At 43.8% G+C, this 17,489-nt stretch overlaps 3 protein-coding genes across 3 annotated transcripts; 1 reads left to right on the forward strand and 2 right to left on the reverse strand.

Moving 5' to 3' along the window:
- Positions 1–712: 712 nt before the first annotated feature.
- Positions 713–889, reverse strand: PtA15_3A578 (uncharacterized protein; the record flags this gene model as incomplete). The annotated part of the gene is made up of 1 exon (XM_053167558.1): positions 713–889. The coding sequence occupies one exon, from the start codon at positions 887–889 to the stop codon at positions 713–715; it is 177 nt and encodes a 58-aa protein (XP_053018764.1).
- A 7,393-nt stretch (positions 890–8,282) lies between these two features.
- Positions 8,283–8,723, forward strand: PtA15_3A579 (uncharacterized protein; the record flags this gene model as incomplete). Its single annotated transcript, XM_053167559.1, has 2 exons — positions 8,283–8,457; positions 8,527–8,723. The coding sequence occupies 2 exons, from the start codon at positions 8,283–8,285 to the stop codon at positions 8,721–8,723; spliced, it is 372 nt and encodes a 123-aa protein (XP_053018765.1).
- Positions 8,724–10,357: 1,634 nt separating this feature from the next.
- Positions 10,358–13,768, reverse strand: PtA15_3A580 (uncharacterized protein; the record flags this gene model as incomplete). Its single annotated transcript, XM_053167561.1, has 9 exons — positions 10,358–10,741; positions 10,832–11,204; positions 11,280–11,382; positions 11,452–11,789; positions 11,862–12,052; positions 12,125–12,857; positions 12,928–13,033; positions 13,129–13,291; positions 13,418–13,768. 9 exons carry the CDS (start codon positions 13,766–13,768, stop codon positions 10,358–10,360), a joined length of 2,742 nt encoding a protein of 913 aa, XP_053018766.1.
- Between the last annotated feature and the right edge of the window lie 3,721 nt (positions 13,769–17,489).

Raw genomic sequence — 17,489 nt, forward strand, 5'->3', positions numbered from 1 at the left:
CGTCATTGGAGGAGTGTGTATAGCCTGTGCTGGCGGCGGATGGAGGGGGTCCTGGGGTACACCGTGGACCTCTGGCAGGGCGGGCGCACCGGCAGTACACCCGGGTGCCATCAGTTTTTGTCCCCCAAAGCAGGCACCTGGTACCTCTGGGAGGGTGCGCCGGCGCACCAAGGGGTACCAGGTACTGCAAGGCCATCTCTAGGCAGGTACAGACCTGTCATCAAGAGGTGTGAGTCACCTCAAGTACAGGAAAACTCTGGTCATGGGGAGGAGATCTGGGTCCCCTCAATGGCCGGTCAGACCAGTCATTGAGAGGTGTGACTCCCCTCAATGACCAGTACAGACCGTTCATCAAGAGATGTGCAGACCACCAAGAAGGTCAAAGCCTCACCAGCAAGTAAGCACAGACACAATCCAACTGCTTGAAGCCAAATACCTTGGATGTGGAACACATCTGGATAACCCTGAATGGTCATCCTGAGCATGGAATGTATTATACTGTGAACATGAGCGTTAAGTGCTGCCCAACTGCAACACCAAAGCTTAAGTTCATTACTCTTGAAGTTGCTAGTGCAAGGCTTTAGTGCGTTAGGGAAAGTGAATAAGTTGGTACCGGGCGGCGTCCGCGCTGCCCGCCTCTATGCTATCTATTTACTGTGTCTCTAATACTTTGTCAAAAATCTAGGTACCACACTAATTTTACAACGGGTGACTATAAATCGTAGAAGTACCTGGTAGCATTTTTGCACACGCAGGCCACAGTGCCTGCGTACTTGTGCCAGTATTTTCCCAGCATGGTGCGAGCTTCCGTATCTTCCTGTGATGCTAAATCTGGAAGTACGTGTTCACAAGTGTCTATTTCTGGGTCTTGTCTAAGTGCCACGCGCATGCTGCGTATTGAGCCTCAACTGATTCAAATTTCTGATAATTCCAAGTTTATTAGAAGCACTGTTTCATAGAAACTTACTTCATGGGTCCATGCTGTATTTCATTGAAATTTCAGGCAAAACAAATAACAGTTCAAAATTTGTGTTTTTTAAGTTTGAGTTTATCTTTTGTTTGGGTTTAGAGTTTATGTTTTGTTTGAGTGTAAATTCTTGGTTTTGTTTGAGTTTAGTTTTTTGTATTTTTTGATGGTGGTCACATTCTTTGTTTTGTGTGAGTTTGAATTTCAAACCCAGCCCTTTACGTATTGGTCCCAGATCACACATGACATAAACCTCTCAAGATGACCTGTAAATACTTGCATGAGTTTGTACAAGCCAGAATTTTGTCTTCCCAGGTGCAGGGCCCTGGTAACACAGTTTTGGTGTTCAGGTAGGTGCAGGGCCCAGGGTGCCACCTTGTGTCATGTGTGATCTGGGACCAATACTTAAAGGGCTGGGTTTGAAATTCAAACTCACACAAAACAAAGAATGTGACCACCATCAAAAAATACAAAAAACTAAACTCAAACAAAACCAAGAATTTACACTCAAACAAAAACCTCAGCAACCAACTCACTAAGAACACCAAGGATCTGAGATTTACAAATTGGGCTGCAACTCCTTCCCGGCTTTTGTTACGGCCTGATTAATCAACAGCCTGTCACTGCCTGAGATCTTGTCTGGTGCGAAGCGCTCTACTAGACTTTGATGAGAAACAGAGCGCAATAGCCGTGATAGAGGTTGACTTAAAGACTTCGAAAGAGGCTTGATGTCAAGGCTGGCGGTATTGCCAGCAAGATTTGATCCATAATCTCGTGAAAAGGGGCTCTTGATGGGAAGCTCAGTGTGAATGTCTGGATCGCTCTCCACAGTAGGTTTTCAAGAGGGAATCAATTTCTTCAAGAACCTTTGAATTCGGGATGTACCTTGATGGCTGTTGGAACGTAAACTGTTGCTACTGTAAGTTCCGATGATGAGCATGGTCATGCTTTATCACCTCATGGTCCCCAGGCTCTTCAAGCAGATAATCTTCCTGAAGGTAGGCCAAAGCCATGAAGAATCTGAGTCAGGCATGTTTAAATGTCCAATTGGTTTATCCAGCGGAAATTTTACGCGGCTGTATGTATTTAAATACATGCATGCCATTGAAGCATCAGTTGTGGTGTTCAAAATTGCATAAGATTTTTTTACATAACAGCATAAGCTGCAATTTTGGCTGGGAGATGTCACTTTAAGTTTTATGTACACTGACATCTCCCAGCCAAAATCACATGTTATGCTGTTATGTAAACACATCTTGTGCAATTTTGAACACCATAAGTAGAGGGCTTGGCTATTGGGGTCACTCAATGTCTCCATGCAACCAACACACACCTAAGCTTACCAATTATGTAACAAAAGCAGTTTCAAAGAATGGACAATCCGGGATATTGGGGCGGATCACACCAGATATCTGAAACCAGAGGTTCCAAAACCTGGGGATATGGGCAGATATTTCTGGATCTGAAGCGGGGTTCTTCAGTATGCAGCTCAGCAGAATAGACATAAACATAAGAAAGGTTATTTAACAAATGCAGACATAAACCTTGAACATAAGAAACTTTGTTTAAACAAAATACAAATAAACCTGTGGTGACTATGAAGTACCAGGAAAAAAGGAACTACAGCAGATATTTCCCTGAGGTAAAACATAATATAAACCTATAATTGGCTTGGATTTTGGTCAAAACTTTTGCAGGGACAGATTAGAGATTGAGATATTTTTGATCTATTTATTTCAGGTTGTGTTTGGCAGCGTAATTATTGTGACAAGTGATAACCCAGTGCCATAATGTCACATTTCACAATTATTTATTGCACAATAATTACACTGCCAAACGCAGCATAAGTGTGACAAGTGTTTGCCATTTGACAGAGAGTGAGGGTTGTGGACTTGGTGCAATTGGTTTCTTTGATTTCTGGGAGTACAGCCACACATTAGCCTTGTAAAATATAAGTGAGGTGTGATGATTACAGCTGATTTTGACATGTTGAAGGAGATTTCAAAGAGAAAAAATGGTGAAATGGAACCAGGTATCTGCAGCGGCGAAGCCGCCTTGGCCTCTAGTAAACTCTAAACCCAAACAAAAAATAAACTCAAACTTAAAAAACACAAATTTTGAACTGTTATTTGTTTTGCCTGAAATTTCAATGAAATACAGCATGGACCCATGAAGTAAGTTTCTGTGAAACGGTGCTTCTAATAAACTTGGAATTATCAGAATTTTGAATCAGTTCAGGAGAAAATCATGAATTAAATTTTTGCCTTTTTATATTTGATACCCCCTGTCAGTCTCACACTGATTGCCTGTTGGATAGGTGTGAAATATTCAGTGCAAAATAATTGGAATGATATTACAGATTGATATAAAAGTTAAAAGCCTTCATAGATCTTCTGTTTGAGTCTTTTTTAACCAGAAAAATCAAAATCACTAGTGAAATCTAAAAATGAACTGGTCTGGATTAGCCTTTTCCAGTATAGTTAATCTTCATAACATCAAATTTTCATTTACAGCCGCTTTGATTAGAGAATTAAGACCTGTTTATTCTACTACTTCCATGTCTGATGAACATATATTCCAGGAACTTGGTGATTTTCCTGAACAACAATGGGGATCTGCAAAACGGCCAAAAACACTTCAAGACCACACTGTTTGCTTTACAAAAGACTCAAATGAAGATGGATTTGGCTCAATGGGTAAGATTCACAAGGTAAAATATTGAATTATAATGATGGGGACTAACACTTGTTTCCAGATTATTCAAACCACTTTGATATCTATGTTCCCAATTTCTTTGAATATTCTCATGAAATTGAAGTGAGTGAATTGGCAACAATCTATAATTCAAATTTCAATCATGGATCCATGGAAAAATGTCAGTTGATGTTTTTTCTAATAGGCTATTGAATATTTACTTTTCAAGATGTTTGAAACTCAATCTGCTTATTTGACTGAAATCATCTAGACATGAATTATATGGATCAGAATCACAAATCACATCTGAAGAATGAGGTAGAATACAAACACAAATTGCAATCTTACCCACCACATCATGAAAATTCCAGTCTCTGTAGCAGCACCATATTAAAGGAGAAAGGTTAGATATTTTTGACCTTTAGTGGCAAGTCTTTCCAAAAACTTATCAATATTTTATCCGCCTTCTTCTCTAATCATACAGAGAGCCTTCTGCATTTGCCTGAGGTAGATGTTTCCCTATTGAAAGAAGGAGGAGAATTTCATTGTGGACCAAACCAGTCATTGACATCTATTTATGATGCAGGTAATGTGAGGGGAATGGGAAAGAAAGGTCAGCTTGGTTGTGGTAATTTTACATGTAAAGAAACTCTCACAAACTGGTGGATCCCTCAAGCTATTTAGATACTCATGATACACACAAGGAAACAGTTCCCTTAAGAATTTGTGGAGAAGGGGAAGAATATCACCAGGGGGCGGGTTTTATCCAATCACAAACATTATCTGATCAGCTTCCAGACCCAGGCTCCAGAAAAAAAGAAGGGCAAAACAAGGGCAATATTTGGAAGGATGTAGAATCACAAATTAAATATTGTGTTCATAAGTTTCAAAGTTTGAGTTGCCATAAAATGGATGGATTAGAGGAAACATACTTTGAAAATGGTGATACAATGGGAGTTATCCTCAAAAAAACAGTGACTGCCCTGAGGAAGCAAAGTGTTGAAGATTTCCTTGAATGGAAGAAACTTGAGAAAAATATCTTCAGGAAACAAGGTGAAATTGAAGAATTATACAAGCTTTCAGCTAGAACTCCAGGACTAAAGATACTTGGAGGAAAAGTGTCTAATTGTTGTGACATTTCTATCCCCAATGATAAAAATAAAATCAGGATCTTCTCAAGATCACATAAATCTGCCAGGGGAGATAGTGCAGCTTTAATTTCAAAATTACAAAAGATTGGAGAGGATTTACACTGTTGTCACACCTTGGTTGCTCTAAATGAACTAGACAAATTTATTTTGAAAAGGACAGAAGGGAATCACAAGTCAATTCTTGAATGGTTTTACAATCTCATCTTCATGGAAACTGCAGAGCATCCTCCTCTTCTGGGTATAATAGATGTATCAAAAGAACCAAAGAGCAGAAAATTTGATGATGCTCAAATTCTTATTCAAAAATGTCTCAACAAGACTGGTACCATGACTAAAGTACGTGCATTCCGTGTTGCTCTTGACTTGATGGAAATTTGGTTCAAGACTCAATCTCAACAAGAAGGAAACTCCCTCACAACTGCAGAATATAGGAAAAATGCTTCATTTGCAATAGAAAGAGCAAAAATCTATACAATTGATTCCATATCATCACAATATCCATCTCAATGCTCATCACCATAACCCATAATTGCTTTAAACCCAAATTGGCATACCAATTTCCTTGGCATAAAAATTGAAGATTGAGCTATCAGACCTGTAACCTGTGTTCTTTTTTGAAAAATAGAAACATATCTTCAGGTTGATTGATAAACTCTCTAGTTTTCTTGACTGCAAGAATCCTCAACTTTCATGTTTGCTTCTGTCTTTTCTAACCTTAAATTTAAGACTTTTCATTTGCTTTCTCAGATCAGCAGTTTTTGATTTATTGATGTCTGAGGTTTTTTTTATCTCAGATGCTTCCCAATATCACTTCTTCAAATCTTTTTCTGAATCTTTCAATTTCAATGGAAGCCAGAACAAGTATTTATTTTGAAATGTCAGCATGCTGTGTTCCTTTCCACCACTCCTGTTTTATTAGACTGATATCCCTTTCACAAGGCCAATTTACCACTGTCTGGGCTCCCTTGTACTTTGACATTGCAGCCCATTTATGGTCTTTATGAACCCCTCTCTGTCAGACTAACTGTTTTCACCTGACATTCAGGATGCAAATTAGTTGGGCCAAACTGGAACCAGCCAAAGACCCGTTGGGGAATGGGTTGGGTTCAGGCAGATTTGTAGATCAAATCTTCTCAGCGCAGCAACCCAAAAAATTGTTGTGTTTAACACAGTGCAGCAGAGTCCAGACACACCAGAGACACATTTCACCTCCTCAGAGTCTTGGAGAGGCTTAGTTAAGCTCACAGGTTGGGTGGTTTTGTGTCCAGATTCACACAATAGCCTCAAACAATCCCCTTGTTTCAGGGGCTGAGGGACCTGCGTGCTGGGGGTGCCTTGCAAAGCAAGCCTCTGAAAGAGGAGCTTGCAACCAAAACAGCATTCCTGGGGTGAGAGATTCCAGATTTTCATTGTATTCTTGACAATTTCCACTTGAATCAATGATAGGGTTTCTGTCTGAGCTACCCCTTGGATGAGTTAAACACTTCCCAGAAGTCATGAATCTTGCCATCCTGCGGGTTTTTGATTATTAAATATTATTGAGAACAACACCACTTTCTTCACACTTGAAAACTGAGCTCTGCTCAAGGCGGTAAGGAGTGAGGAAGCTGTATATTTGAAAATACAGCAAATGATGAGGTTTTTTCTCTTGTTAAACACTAACTCATTCTGTAAAGTAATAGAGAAGAAATTTTGTATAGATACATGTAACTGTATGCTACCTTGTTATGTGTTGGTCTTGGCACTGGTCAAAGATCTTAAAAAAAATTAAACTTCAACCCGGCCTGGCTCTGGTCCATTTTTTCCATGCTCATCCATGTTTGGACATGAGAGGAGCCAGATGTAGGCCTTTCAAATGGTGCAATAGACCATGGAAAATTTCCACTGTCACATAGGGGAGAAATGGCGGCAAATTCCTTCCACCAAAAATGGAACTGCTCACACAAGAAATTGGGGATACCATACAAGCCCTTCTTTCAGAGGCTTGCTTCACAAGAGGCACACGGAAACAAGGGGCATGTGTTAAGCTGAGACATGGCTATTTGATCCATTTGTTCTAAACCAAAGATAAATTCACCATTATCTTTGGTTTTGAATAAAGATGGCAATGTGGACCTGGTTACCCGCGACGGGTACGGGTTGTACCCGGACACAGACACACGGCGGTACCCGCCAAGTAGGAGCATGGCCCCTCCTCTAGACATGACACTTCTTCCAATGGGTAAGGGCAAAACTGCTTCCCGTTTCTCCCCAATCCAGCCTTTTCATTTATTTGCTTGTGGTCACCCTTCCTCTCTCTGTGTTCCAATTGCTCCCAATTTTCTCTCATCTTTTCTCTTCCTCTTTTCTCTTCTCTATATCTTTTTCTCTATTCCTCTTTATGCTATCCAGATTGCCAACATCCTCATGACATGTTGTACCACCGATAGGACAGTGAATCCACAAAAATACAGTTGTAATTACTCCGCTCTAGTTGTACAGTGTGATATGTGAAATCAAAAACACTATTAAAAAAAAAAGTACCCGCCAAGTACTCGGCGTCGGGGCCGGATAGGCCAGGCACGGATCTCGGGCGGGCAATACCCGTACCCGGGGCACCGGATCGGAACCTTAGTTTGTTGCCTTTCCTCTTCTTTCACCTCCTCTCCGAATCATGTATGTTTATTTATTCAAACAAAAATCTTTTTTCACAAGGTTATGCATGTTTCTATTAGGAATTAATGGTTTCTTATCATCAGTCCCACGGTGACGTTCAGAACGGCATTTTCAGTAGTTCCGTCGCGCGATGGTTGGTTACCGTTGGTTGGTTCATGAAGTGTTGCCGGTGCGTCCCGGTGCAGAAAGGTTCCGATGCCCTCCCACAACGCTTCAAAAGAGACGTGTCTAATCGCCTGCGTTCTCCGGATATACTTTTCTACAAGAATTCGGAACACGCAAGCATCTGTCTCGTGGGTTGATTTCGTCGAGTCCCTGACCACCAAGGAGACCCGGCAAAACATGCCCAAAGAAACCCATACAGATCCTCTTACACCGTTCCATGGCCATCGCCAAGCAATACCGGCTGTCTTATAAATCTGTAACCGTGTCATTTCTCGAGTATTTGAATATTTCCCCGCGTTGTACCGGGAGCTTCATATGACACCCTTCAAACTTTCTGGAGCTCTGTGCCGACCGGGCGACCGAGTCCATCACGTACATAGATGGCATGAAACATTCCACTGCCAAGAGACCTTTAACAACTCCGAGATCCAGCGAGACGGACGAGCGAGTTGGCAACACAAGGAAGAATCTATCCCGCACCATTCCCTATCTCCCAACATCTTCATAAACATTTACTCCCGTGAATTGTGCCCCTCACCATACTCTCCGTTCCTCACACCCTCTCATCCCCGTAGTTTGAATTTATCACCCTAGTGAACCAACCCTATATAACCAATCTCCCTATTCAACCAATTTAAATAACTAGCACAATGTCTTCACCGTCTAAGTCTGCTCTCTCCTACCGCCGGGTGGCGCTTGCAATCACACTTTCACTGGCAACTATCATATTTCATACTATCCTGTGTGTTTTGCTCAGCTATTCAATCTTGGACTTGATCTCCCCGCACTCGAGAATCAATGCTGGAAAACATACTAATCCCACGAGTGAGTAGAGGTGCAAAATCTTGATTCGAATACCGGCTTCATTCTAACCATGGGTCTTTCTTTTTGTAGACAATTCGACTGTCGCGGTTTCCAATATGACTGGTCCAATCACTGCCTCCAACACGACCGTACCTGTGGTCTCCACAATCTCAAATTCAAATTATTCAACCCCATCATCCTTAACCTTGGAAAACTCGCGCACCAATGCCCCCAGCTCGAGTCCCGAAACTGAGACTGCCCCATCAGACTCCAACACCTCTCCTTAGCATGTCAAGGTGCCACCACTGAGATTATGAATTTTCGCCATCATGGAAGCCCTCAGGAACCAGAAGCTATCATGTCTCAGAGAGCAAGTCGACTCGATCAGACCAAGAACTCCGATTGTACCACCCCCTGACGGCCGGTTCTCTCTTGAATTTGATTTCTTTCTTTCTCTTGATTAATCATTCTTCATATTGGTCCCTCTCTTATACCATTTCTTATGCGTTGGTCACCTTATGTTGATCTTATTATTTGATTCTTTATTTTTATTTGTTATCTTTATCCTTCACTTGAGTTTTCATCTTTACTCGTTCATTTTCATCTTTTTATCCACATGGCGTTTCCCGGAAGCCTTGCTTAATCTCCATGTCCTTAATTTGTTGCATCTTATGCAACAACCGGTGTCTAAAAGCGCAACTGACGTTTTTCTTCCCATTTCGCACCAGTAATGTATTTATATCTTGCCTTAGAATCCAGCAACCCATGCATCCAGCCCTTCTTGTGGATCAACCGCAGTGCCGAAATCAAGGTGCATCTGCGCTTTATTCAAATGTGCCTAGAAAGTGAGAGCAAAGCTTGAGTTTTCAGAATCTTAATCGCTCCCAAATTCACAAACTTGTGAGTGCCTGAGTGGCCTGTGGTCCAAGGTTTGATCGTTGGAGGCGGCCTGGATGGGGCAAAAAGTGCGACCGTGGAGGATCATCGCGGGGCTACATTTTGGAGCTCTTGAGACTCTACCAGAGGCTTTTGTGAGGCTCAATCATTTGGCTGCTCGGAGTGAATTGAACAATTCTAGTACTACTACACTCTCGCCTTTCTTCGTGAGTTAAAGGGGGAATGACAAGGCCAAACCCGGGTCCTCAATTGAAACGTGCAGTCCAACCGTACCATGAATTATAGATTGCTTCCATTTCCAAGACGGAAGAGAAGAGAATGACAAAGGGTTCACTATCCAATACGGTATGCGGAGGGATTGAAATACCCATTTAAGTTGGGTAAAACTGTCAAGCTCCATAAGTTCGTTGTGGACCCATTCAAGTTGGGTAAAACTGTCAAGCTCCATAAGTTCGTTGTGGGGCGTCAAATTTACATATCATTACATTACTGTTGTAGCTAGATCATCCTATCTATCTCAAGACTGGGTCCAATCAGGGCATCTCACTCTCAGCTTTCATCTGTTTCCTAGCCTGATGTAACATATACATTTCATGAATGCTTAACATGCTTGAAGGCGCACTATTTTATTCAGAAAGCTAGGTATGTAAGCCGCTGATTAGGGAAGTTGCGCAGTCTCTTCGAGTAGATAGCTTTCGAAGGATAAGGCTACATTTCCTTCTCGGAACTTCTCTCCGGTGTGGAGTTCAAAGTTTTTGTTCAACACCAAGTCACGAGTGAAAAGAAACTCCAGAAGAAACATTTTCATTGCAAAAAATAAACCCATCAACTATTTTTTTCTGGGGAGACTTTTTGTTTACACATCAGGTTAAAATCAGGTTAAAATGAGCAAGACGTTATTTAAGGAAGATAACCAGGGATATATGTGAAATTGAGCATGGAACTAGCATACAACGATTAAGAACGAGGAAGCCAAGAGGTACAACATACAGAAAAGCGTTAGAAAAAAAAGAGAGGGATTTAATTAATTGACATCTTCGATCTTGATCTCATCATCTGAAAGTACATCCTGTTCCTCATCGATATCCATAGCCAAAGCTTCATGATTGGGGAAGATGACGAGACGATTGAGTTTCCAGTCTGCAGTGATCCGAGCAGCCTCGCCATCCCGAATCCGTTCATCCAGAATCATCCGTGAGAGGGGGTGAAGGAGTTCATTCTGGATCGTCCGGTTGAGTGGTCGGGCACCGTATTGCGGGTTGAAGCCAGCTTGTCCGAGCCAGTTGCGCGCTTGGTCATCGATCTCTAGCTGGATGTTCTTGCCGTTGATGTGTAGTCTCTTTTGGATTTCGGCCAGTCGAACATCGACAATCGACCTGATTTGTGCTGTGCCGAGCTTATTGAAAATCTGAGGCGAAGAAAGAATGTGGAATCAGATGGTTGTGTAGATTTTTAGGAGGAGGGAAACATGATGAGAAGTGGAAGAGAATTTGCTTACGATTGTGGCATCAATGCGGTTGATGAATTCAGGAGCAAAGTGTGAGCGAATGGCTCCGTGAACCAAAGACCGGGTTGAATCAGGGATGTGACTGTCATCTTCAAGTTCGTTGAGGAAAGCGGCGCCCAAGTTGCTCGTCATCACGATCACACAGTTCCGGAAGCTGATAACTCTTCCTTGACTGTCGGTCAGACGACCGTCATCGAGGACTTGAAGGAACAACTGGCTGAATTCTCGGGACGCCTTCTCGATTTCGTCGATCAGCACAATACTGTATGGTTTTCGACGGACCCATTCAGTCAATGTTCCGCCTTCTTCGTGGCCCACGTAGCCGGGTGGACTGCCGATAAGTCGACTGATGCTATGTTTCTCACTGTATAAATGATGAATCAAGGTATCATGAGTGCCGGAGTACGTGTGAATATCAGACGAAGATAAGAGAGCTTACGAGTATTCGCTTCCATCGATCCGACAAATCGCCTCTTCGCTGTCAAAGAGGAATTTGGCCAGTGCTTTAGTCAGGAGCGTTTTGCCGGTTCCGGAAGGACCGCCTAGGTGTAGAAGAACGAGATACGTCAGTTGATTGGGGATCAAAAAAAGTAAGTTTAACAAGGACTTACAAAATAGGAAGGAGGCGATCGGGCGTGATTCGTTGGACAGACCGCTGCGACTGAGTCGGATGGAATCAGCCACAGCCTTGACGGCTTCAGGTTGACCAACTACTTGTTTCATCAGTGCCTTTTCCATCATTCTGAGTTTGACCTTCTCCGTGGCTTTCAGGCGTGAAACGGGGACCCCAGTCCAACGGGCCACGATCTCGGAAATTCCGTCACTGGTCACGACATCATCTTCCAGCTCGGATGGCCCTCGCTTAGCGTCTTCCGTTCGCTTGTGAGCTTCTAGGAGAGACAATTGCTCTTCTAAGTCTGGGATTGCGTAGTGACGTAGATCGGCGGCACTGTAATTGTTGGCAGCGAACATCTCAGAAAGGCGGACAGGACAGTCAAAGCACTTGAGTTGATGAACTTACGTTGATACATCGTACCGCCTCTCCGCGTCTTCCGCTTTGGCTTTCAAAGAATCGATTTTCTCTCGAACAGCTCTGATTTTGTCACCACGCGACTTGGCAGCTTCCCAAGCGGCTTTGAGAGGCTGTAATTCGTCATTGATGGCAGCGATTTCTTGATTCACGGCCTCCAGTCTGGTTTTGCTCTCATCATCCTGTGAAAAGGAACACCAGATGCGTGAGTCACTGTGAAGATAAAACGGGATTCAAAATCGTTATACACTTACTTTTTCCTTTGCCAAGGCATGAGCTTCAACTTCAATCTGAAGTTTCTTACGCTCGAGTCTGTCGACAGCTTCTGGCTGACTGTCCCTTGTAACTCGCACAGCAGCTGCTGCTTCATCAACCAGATCAATAGCGCTATCTGGCAATCGACGGGCCGTTAGGTATCGGTGAGCAAGAGTGGCGGCAGTGACGATAGCATTGTCGAGGATGGTGACACCATGGTGAGTTTCGTATTTCTCTTTTAGACCCCGAAGGATCGAAATTGTCTCGGGTACTGAGGGTTCATTGACGATAACTTGCTGAAATCTGCGTTCGAAGGCCGCATCTTTTTCAATGTACTTGCGGTATTCCGCAAGGGTAGTGGCACCTAGACAACGGAGTTTGCCTCGAGCCAAGACAGGCTTAATGAGATTTGCAGCATCCATCCCGCCGGAACTAGCGCCTTGACCGGCCATGATCAGATGCATCTCGTCAATGAATAGGATGATGTTTTCGCCCTTTTCGGTGGCTTTTTCTACTTCATTGAGAATTGATTTGATTCTCTCTTCAAATTGGCCCTTATAGCTTGCGCCGGCCTGAATGGCACCCAGGTCCAGAGCGAATAATCGTCCGATTAGTGATGCAGGCACATCTCTGTTGACCATCCGTTGAGCTAAGCCTTCGGCAATCGCTGTCTTTCCGACGCCAGGTTCACCAATGAGGACCGGGTTGTTCTTGGTACGACGGCATAAGATTCTGGTAACGAAGTAGATGTTAGTTTGGCATTCCAGGTACATCAAGGGGTTGCAGAAAGACGGAGACTAACCTGATACAGCGCCGAACCTCGTTATCCCGTCCGATGACCGGGTCCAGCAGATTTTCTCGTGCTTTCTCGGTCAAATCGATAGCGTATTTCCGAAGAGCATCAAATCCTGTTTCAAGCATTTCAAACAAGGTTAGATGGTCAGACTCAGAACAAATATATAGAACGGCGTATTCAAAGTCACGAGCAAGGCTTGTCATATACCTTCCTCGGCGCTTTTGCTGTCGACCTTGCGGCCAGCTCGAACGGCGGAGATTGCAGTTCGGATGCCTTGATCGGAAACATTGGCTTCTTTGAAAATTTGCTTGATTACGGAATCATCGAGCAGGGCGAGTATGAGATGATCTTGAGCAATGTATCCATCGTTCTGAAATGATCGAAAAGTAATAACGATGATGAAATTAAAAAGAACAATTGTTGCGGAGCCAAGGCATCAGTTCAAAAGTCCAAGTGGCATGTGGACCAAGAGGAAGGTAAAGATGAATCTGCTGACCTGCTGCCTCATCAGTTTCTGAGCCTCTTTGAGGACCTTGGTTGAGGAGGACGAAAAGCCAACTTGATCGGGGGGTGGGTCTTGACTCGGCTCACGAACCAAGCGCTTGTTGAGAGCCCGTGTAATTTCCCGGGCGTCAGCGCCGGCCTTGTCAAGGACGTTTGCAAACAGACAATCGCCGCCGGCTGAACCGGTACCGCCGTTGGTCCCGATCACGGTTGGATCGAGAAGGGCGAGAGCGATATGGATGGGTTGGACATGAACATGGGACCGCTCACGGGCGAGACCGATGGCGGTAGTGAGGGCATCGTTAGTTTTGTCGGTAAAGGAAAATCCAGCGCTAGCGGACATGTTGATAGGGAGGTTAAGTGATGTGTGGTACGTCTGGTTGGTCTAATCAGTGCTTCTGCTCCTTGCTCCAGGGGGGATGGGTGAGGACTTTTTATGCTGCAATGGGTGCCGTCTTTTGGGTTCTGTTCTGGCGTGCCAGAGTCAGGCCTGCCTTCACGGATGCCCCGCGTGTCTTCCAGAGAGGCCTGCCGGGCACGAGAGTCGAGGGGAAGGGGAGCCCATCTCGAGTCTCCCCCAACGTTCCAGAATGTTCCAGTCGCCGAGCTTCCATCGCCCGGCGCCGGACCCGATCAGACTTGCCGCCTCGAGACCCGACCGATGTCGTTTCGGGTCCGCTCCACCGGCAATCGGGAGCAGGAGCGGGGACCGGGAGCGGCCGCGGGCGGACCCTGCTGGACAGATCCAAGGTTTTGGTGGGAGCACCCCTGTTTCCTTTGCCACACCTCTTTCTAGGTGCTAAGATGGAATAGGGGGGTTCACAGTAGGATAAAAATAAAACTTTAGAGCTAATTTCAAGGCCTTTATGAACATTTTTTTTAAAAATGAACAAGTTGCTCTGAGTCTTGGGGACACCCGGTCCTGTGCATCTTGCCAGATTTTTAAAAATTTGTTGATAAAGTGACCAATGTGAACCGGGCTATTGTGAACACCCCTAATAGGGGGGTTTGCAATTGAAATTTGTAAAACTTTAGGACCCATTTTAACCTGTTTATGAACATATTTTTAAAAAGTTGATAAATTGCACTGATTAATCATTCACACCTTTTTCTGGACATCCTGCCAAAATTTTGAAATGCCAAAATTTTGAAAATTATGTTCATCAAGGCCTTAAATTGACCTTGGGTTCACAATTGAATTTTATAAAACTTTGGAGGTCAATTTAAGGCCTTTATGAACAAAATTTTAAAATTGTGGGAAAATGCACAGCAGCAGGTGATACAGATCAATCAGTGCAATTTATCAATTTTTTTTAAAAACTGTTCATAAAAACCTTAAAATGTGCCCCAAAGTTTTGTAAATTTCAATTGAGAACCCCCCTAATACATCTACATCTTCTTGCTTTTTCAGTAATTTTTTAACCACAAGATTGTGTTTGCTTCTAGTTAATTTTTCCCATTGAAGTTCAATATTTTGAATTTTGATGCAGCTTGTGCCTCACATGAGAAGGGCTGAGTGCAGTCACACCACTTCTTCTTGCTGAGTTTCAAAAATGAAGTGAGAGAATAAATGACAAGAAAATACTTAAAAATCAAGAGGATGGTAAACTGTCTGAAAAACAAAACATGAAAAATACAATTAGGGTGTTCAAAGTTGACTTGCATAAAATCATAACACCATAAAATCATAAAATTCTGAGGTGAGAAAAATATGTACACCCAAACACTCAAATTAGAGCAACATTTCTAAAATGGTACATATAAAATCATCATTTGAAAGTTTTATGATTTTATGATTTTATGCAATGAAAATTTTATGATTTCAACTTTGAACACCTTAAATGACTAGCACAAAGGAGGAATCCGCAAAATTACCTCAATATCTTGGCTGGTGCATGCAAACTTGGTGTGGGCCCTCCGCAAGAGGGACTGACACCTAAGAGCATGTCTAACGGAGCCGCGACTGGGCGTTTGGGGGCAAACTTTGGCCGCCCGGGTTCCTTTCTTGTGCGCTAAGAGCATCTCTAACGGAGCCGCGACTGGGCGTTTGGGGGCAAACTTTGGCCGCCCGGGTTCCTTTCTTGTGCGCTAAGAGCATCTCTAACAGAGCCGCAACTGGGTGTTTGGGGGCAAACTTTGGCCACTGGGGTTCCTTTCTTGCGCACTAACAGACCCGCAGAACAACCCTGGGAACACTGCCAGGGGCAGTCAAACCCGCAATCACCTGCTGACTTCTGCGGGTCGCCTCCCAGCTGCAATTGACCAGACACACCTCCATCCACTCGGCTTCATCAGCAAAGATGGTCCACAACACACCCCAACTCATACTTGAAGCTTGCCAAGACAGAAAAAAACATGTCTGCATTGGATCAACATCAAGACTCCTCTTGATAACCAGGTCTGTTCCAGTCACGGAGAGGAGCAAATATGTACTCCTCTTGATTACCAGTTCTCTCGGCCAGTCATTGAGAGGAGTAAACAATCACCTCAATGACCAGCTCTCTCCGTTCATCGAGAGGAGTAAACACTTGTACATCCTTGATGACCGGGCCCGTTCCTGTCATTGAGAAGAGTACAATGTAAGATAACTCCCCTCAATGACTGGTCCGCTTGGGTCATCAAGAGGAGTGTTTCCTCCTCTTGATGACCGGGTTTACTCCGGTCATCAAGATACGTGCGTGGTCCTCTACAGTCATCAAGAGGAGTAAACAACTCCGCTTGATGACTGGAAGGTTCTCTCCGGTCATTGAGAGGAGTATAATATGAGATGACCCCTCTCAATGGCTGGTTTGCTTGGGTCATTGAGAGGAGTTTTTCCTTTGTTTTCTCCGTTCATCGAGATACTGCGTCCCAATGACCAGAACGTTCTGGTCATTGATGTACAAGCCTCCCAATGACCAGAACGTTCCGGTCATCGAGGGGAGTATGCTATACTCCTATTGATGACCGGAACAAGGGTGGTGGGTGGTGCTGCTAGCTTAACAAAGCCTCTCGGGCGGAGGGTCCGGGGGACCCCGCCCAGAGGGCTCTCCGCAGGAGAGGCTTATGAGTTATGTCTTGATTTAAGCAGGAGCAGAAAGGATCTGCTACACTAAAAATCCCAACCAATATAGAAAAACTGAATACACAGAGTTGTAGGTTCTGTTCTTGCAAGGAATTTGAGCCACTTATCTATCTTGTAGCCAGAAAAACAACTCCTGGAGTCCCAAACAAGTGGAGCCTCATTTGGAAGACTTGTGCATTTTTGATCTTTTGAAAAGGTCAACAGATTGAGATAGAAAAAATCTGAGTAGACCAAATTGTAGAGAAAGAAAAGTAGCATAGGTACAGATAGGGCATATTGGTGGAGAGGCTGGGGGAGGAGCTATAAAATTTTTAAAAACCTCTCAGCCAAATGAACTTTCTGCTCCCGCGTGAAATTTGGGATAATGCACAAGTCCCTCCCTGCGGGAGGGGCAGCTTTGCCGCCAGCCACAGTGCTCCCAACAGGGGGGACTTGTGTTAAGTTAGTGGTGCTGGAAGAGTGAGATCCGTCTATTGGATTGCGGCTTGAACTGCCAGTTCATGATTGGAGCTGAGCCGCGACTGCTGTGACATGTGCTTGCGGGCCGGGGAAAACAGGCCAACTGCCCCCCCAACCGTTGGAGATGCTCTAAGGGGTGAAAGTTGGGGTGGCAGGGACAGAAAATCAGCTTCAATTCCAGTGTTTATTTTCGCATCAGTTTTTACACCCCCAAATAATGTATTTTTTGGAGGCTTGGAAAAACAACTCCCAAAAATTGGGAAAAAGACTCCCAAATTTGGGTTTACATTGCCAGGACCATTTTTTGACCAGCCCCAGACATTGTCCTAGACCCTTTTTTGGATCAATCAGGACTTAAGCAGATACATGCTTTCTTGATTTATTAGCTCATCACTTCATCATCATATTTTCATTTGTTTTTGAGAGATATTAGAAATAGTCACCCAGACTCAAGACCATGCTCTTCTCAGGTGGTGCCTGGCCCTCCAGTTTTGTGCAGGGCAAGTTTTTGTTTCTCTTTTTTCTGGTTCACTTTTTTTTC

The sequence above is a fragment of the Puccinia triticina genome, chromosome 3A (assembly GCF_026914185.1).
Source record: "Puccinia triticina chromosome 3A, complete sequence".
In the NCBI taxonomy this organism is placed as follows: domain Eukaryota; kingdom Fungi; phylum Basidiomycota; class Pucciniomycetes; order Pucciniales; family Pucciniaceae; genus Puccinia; species Puccinia triticina.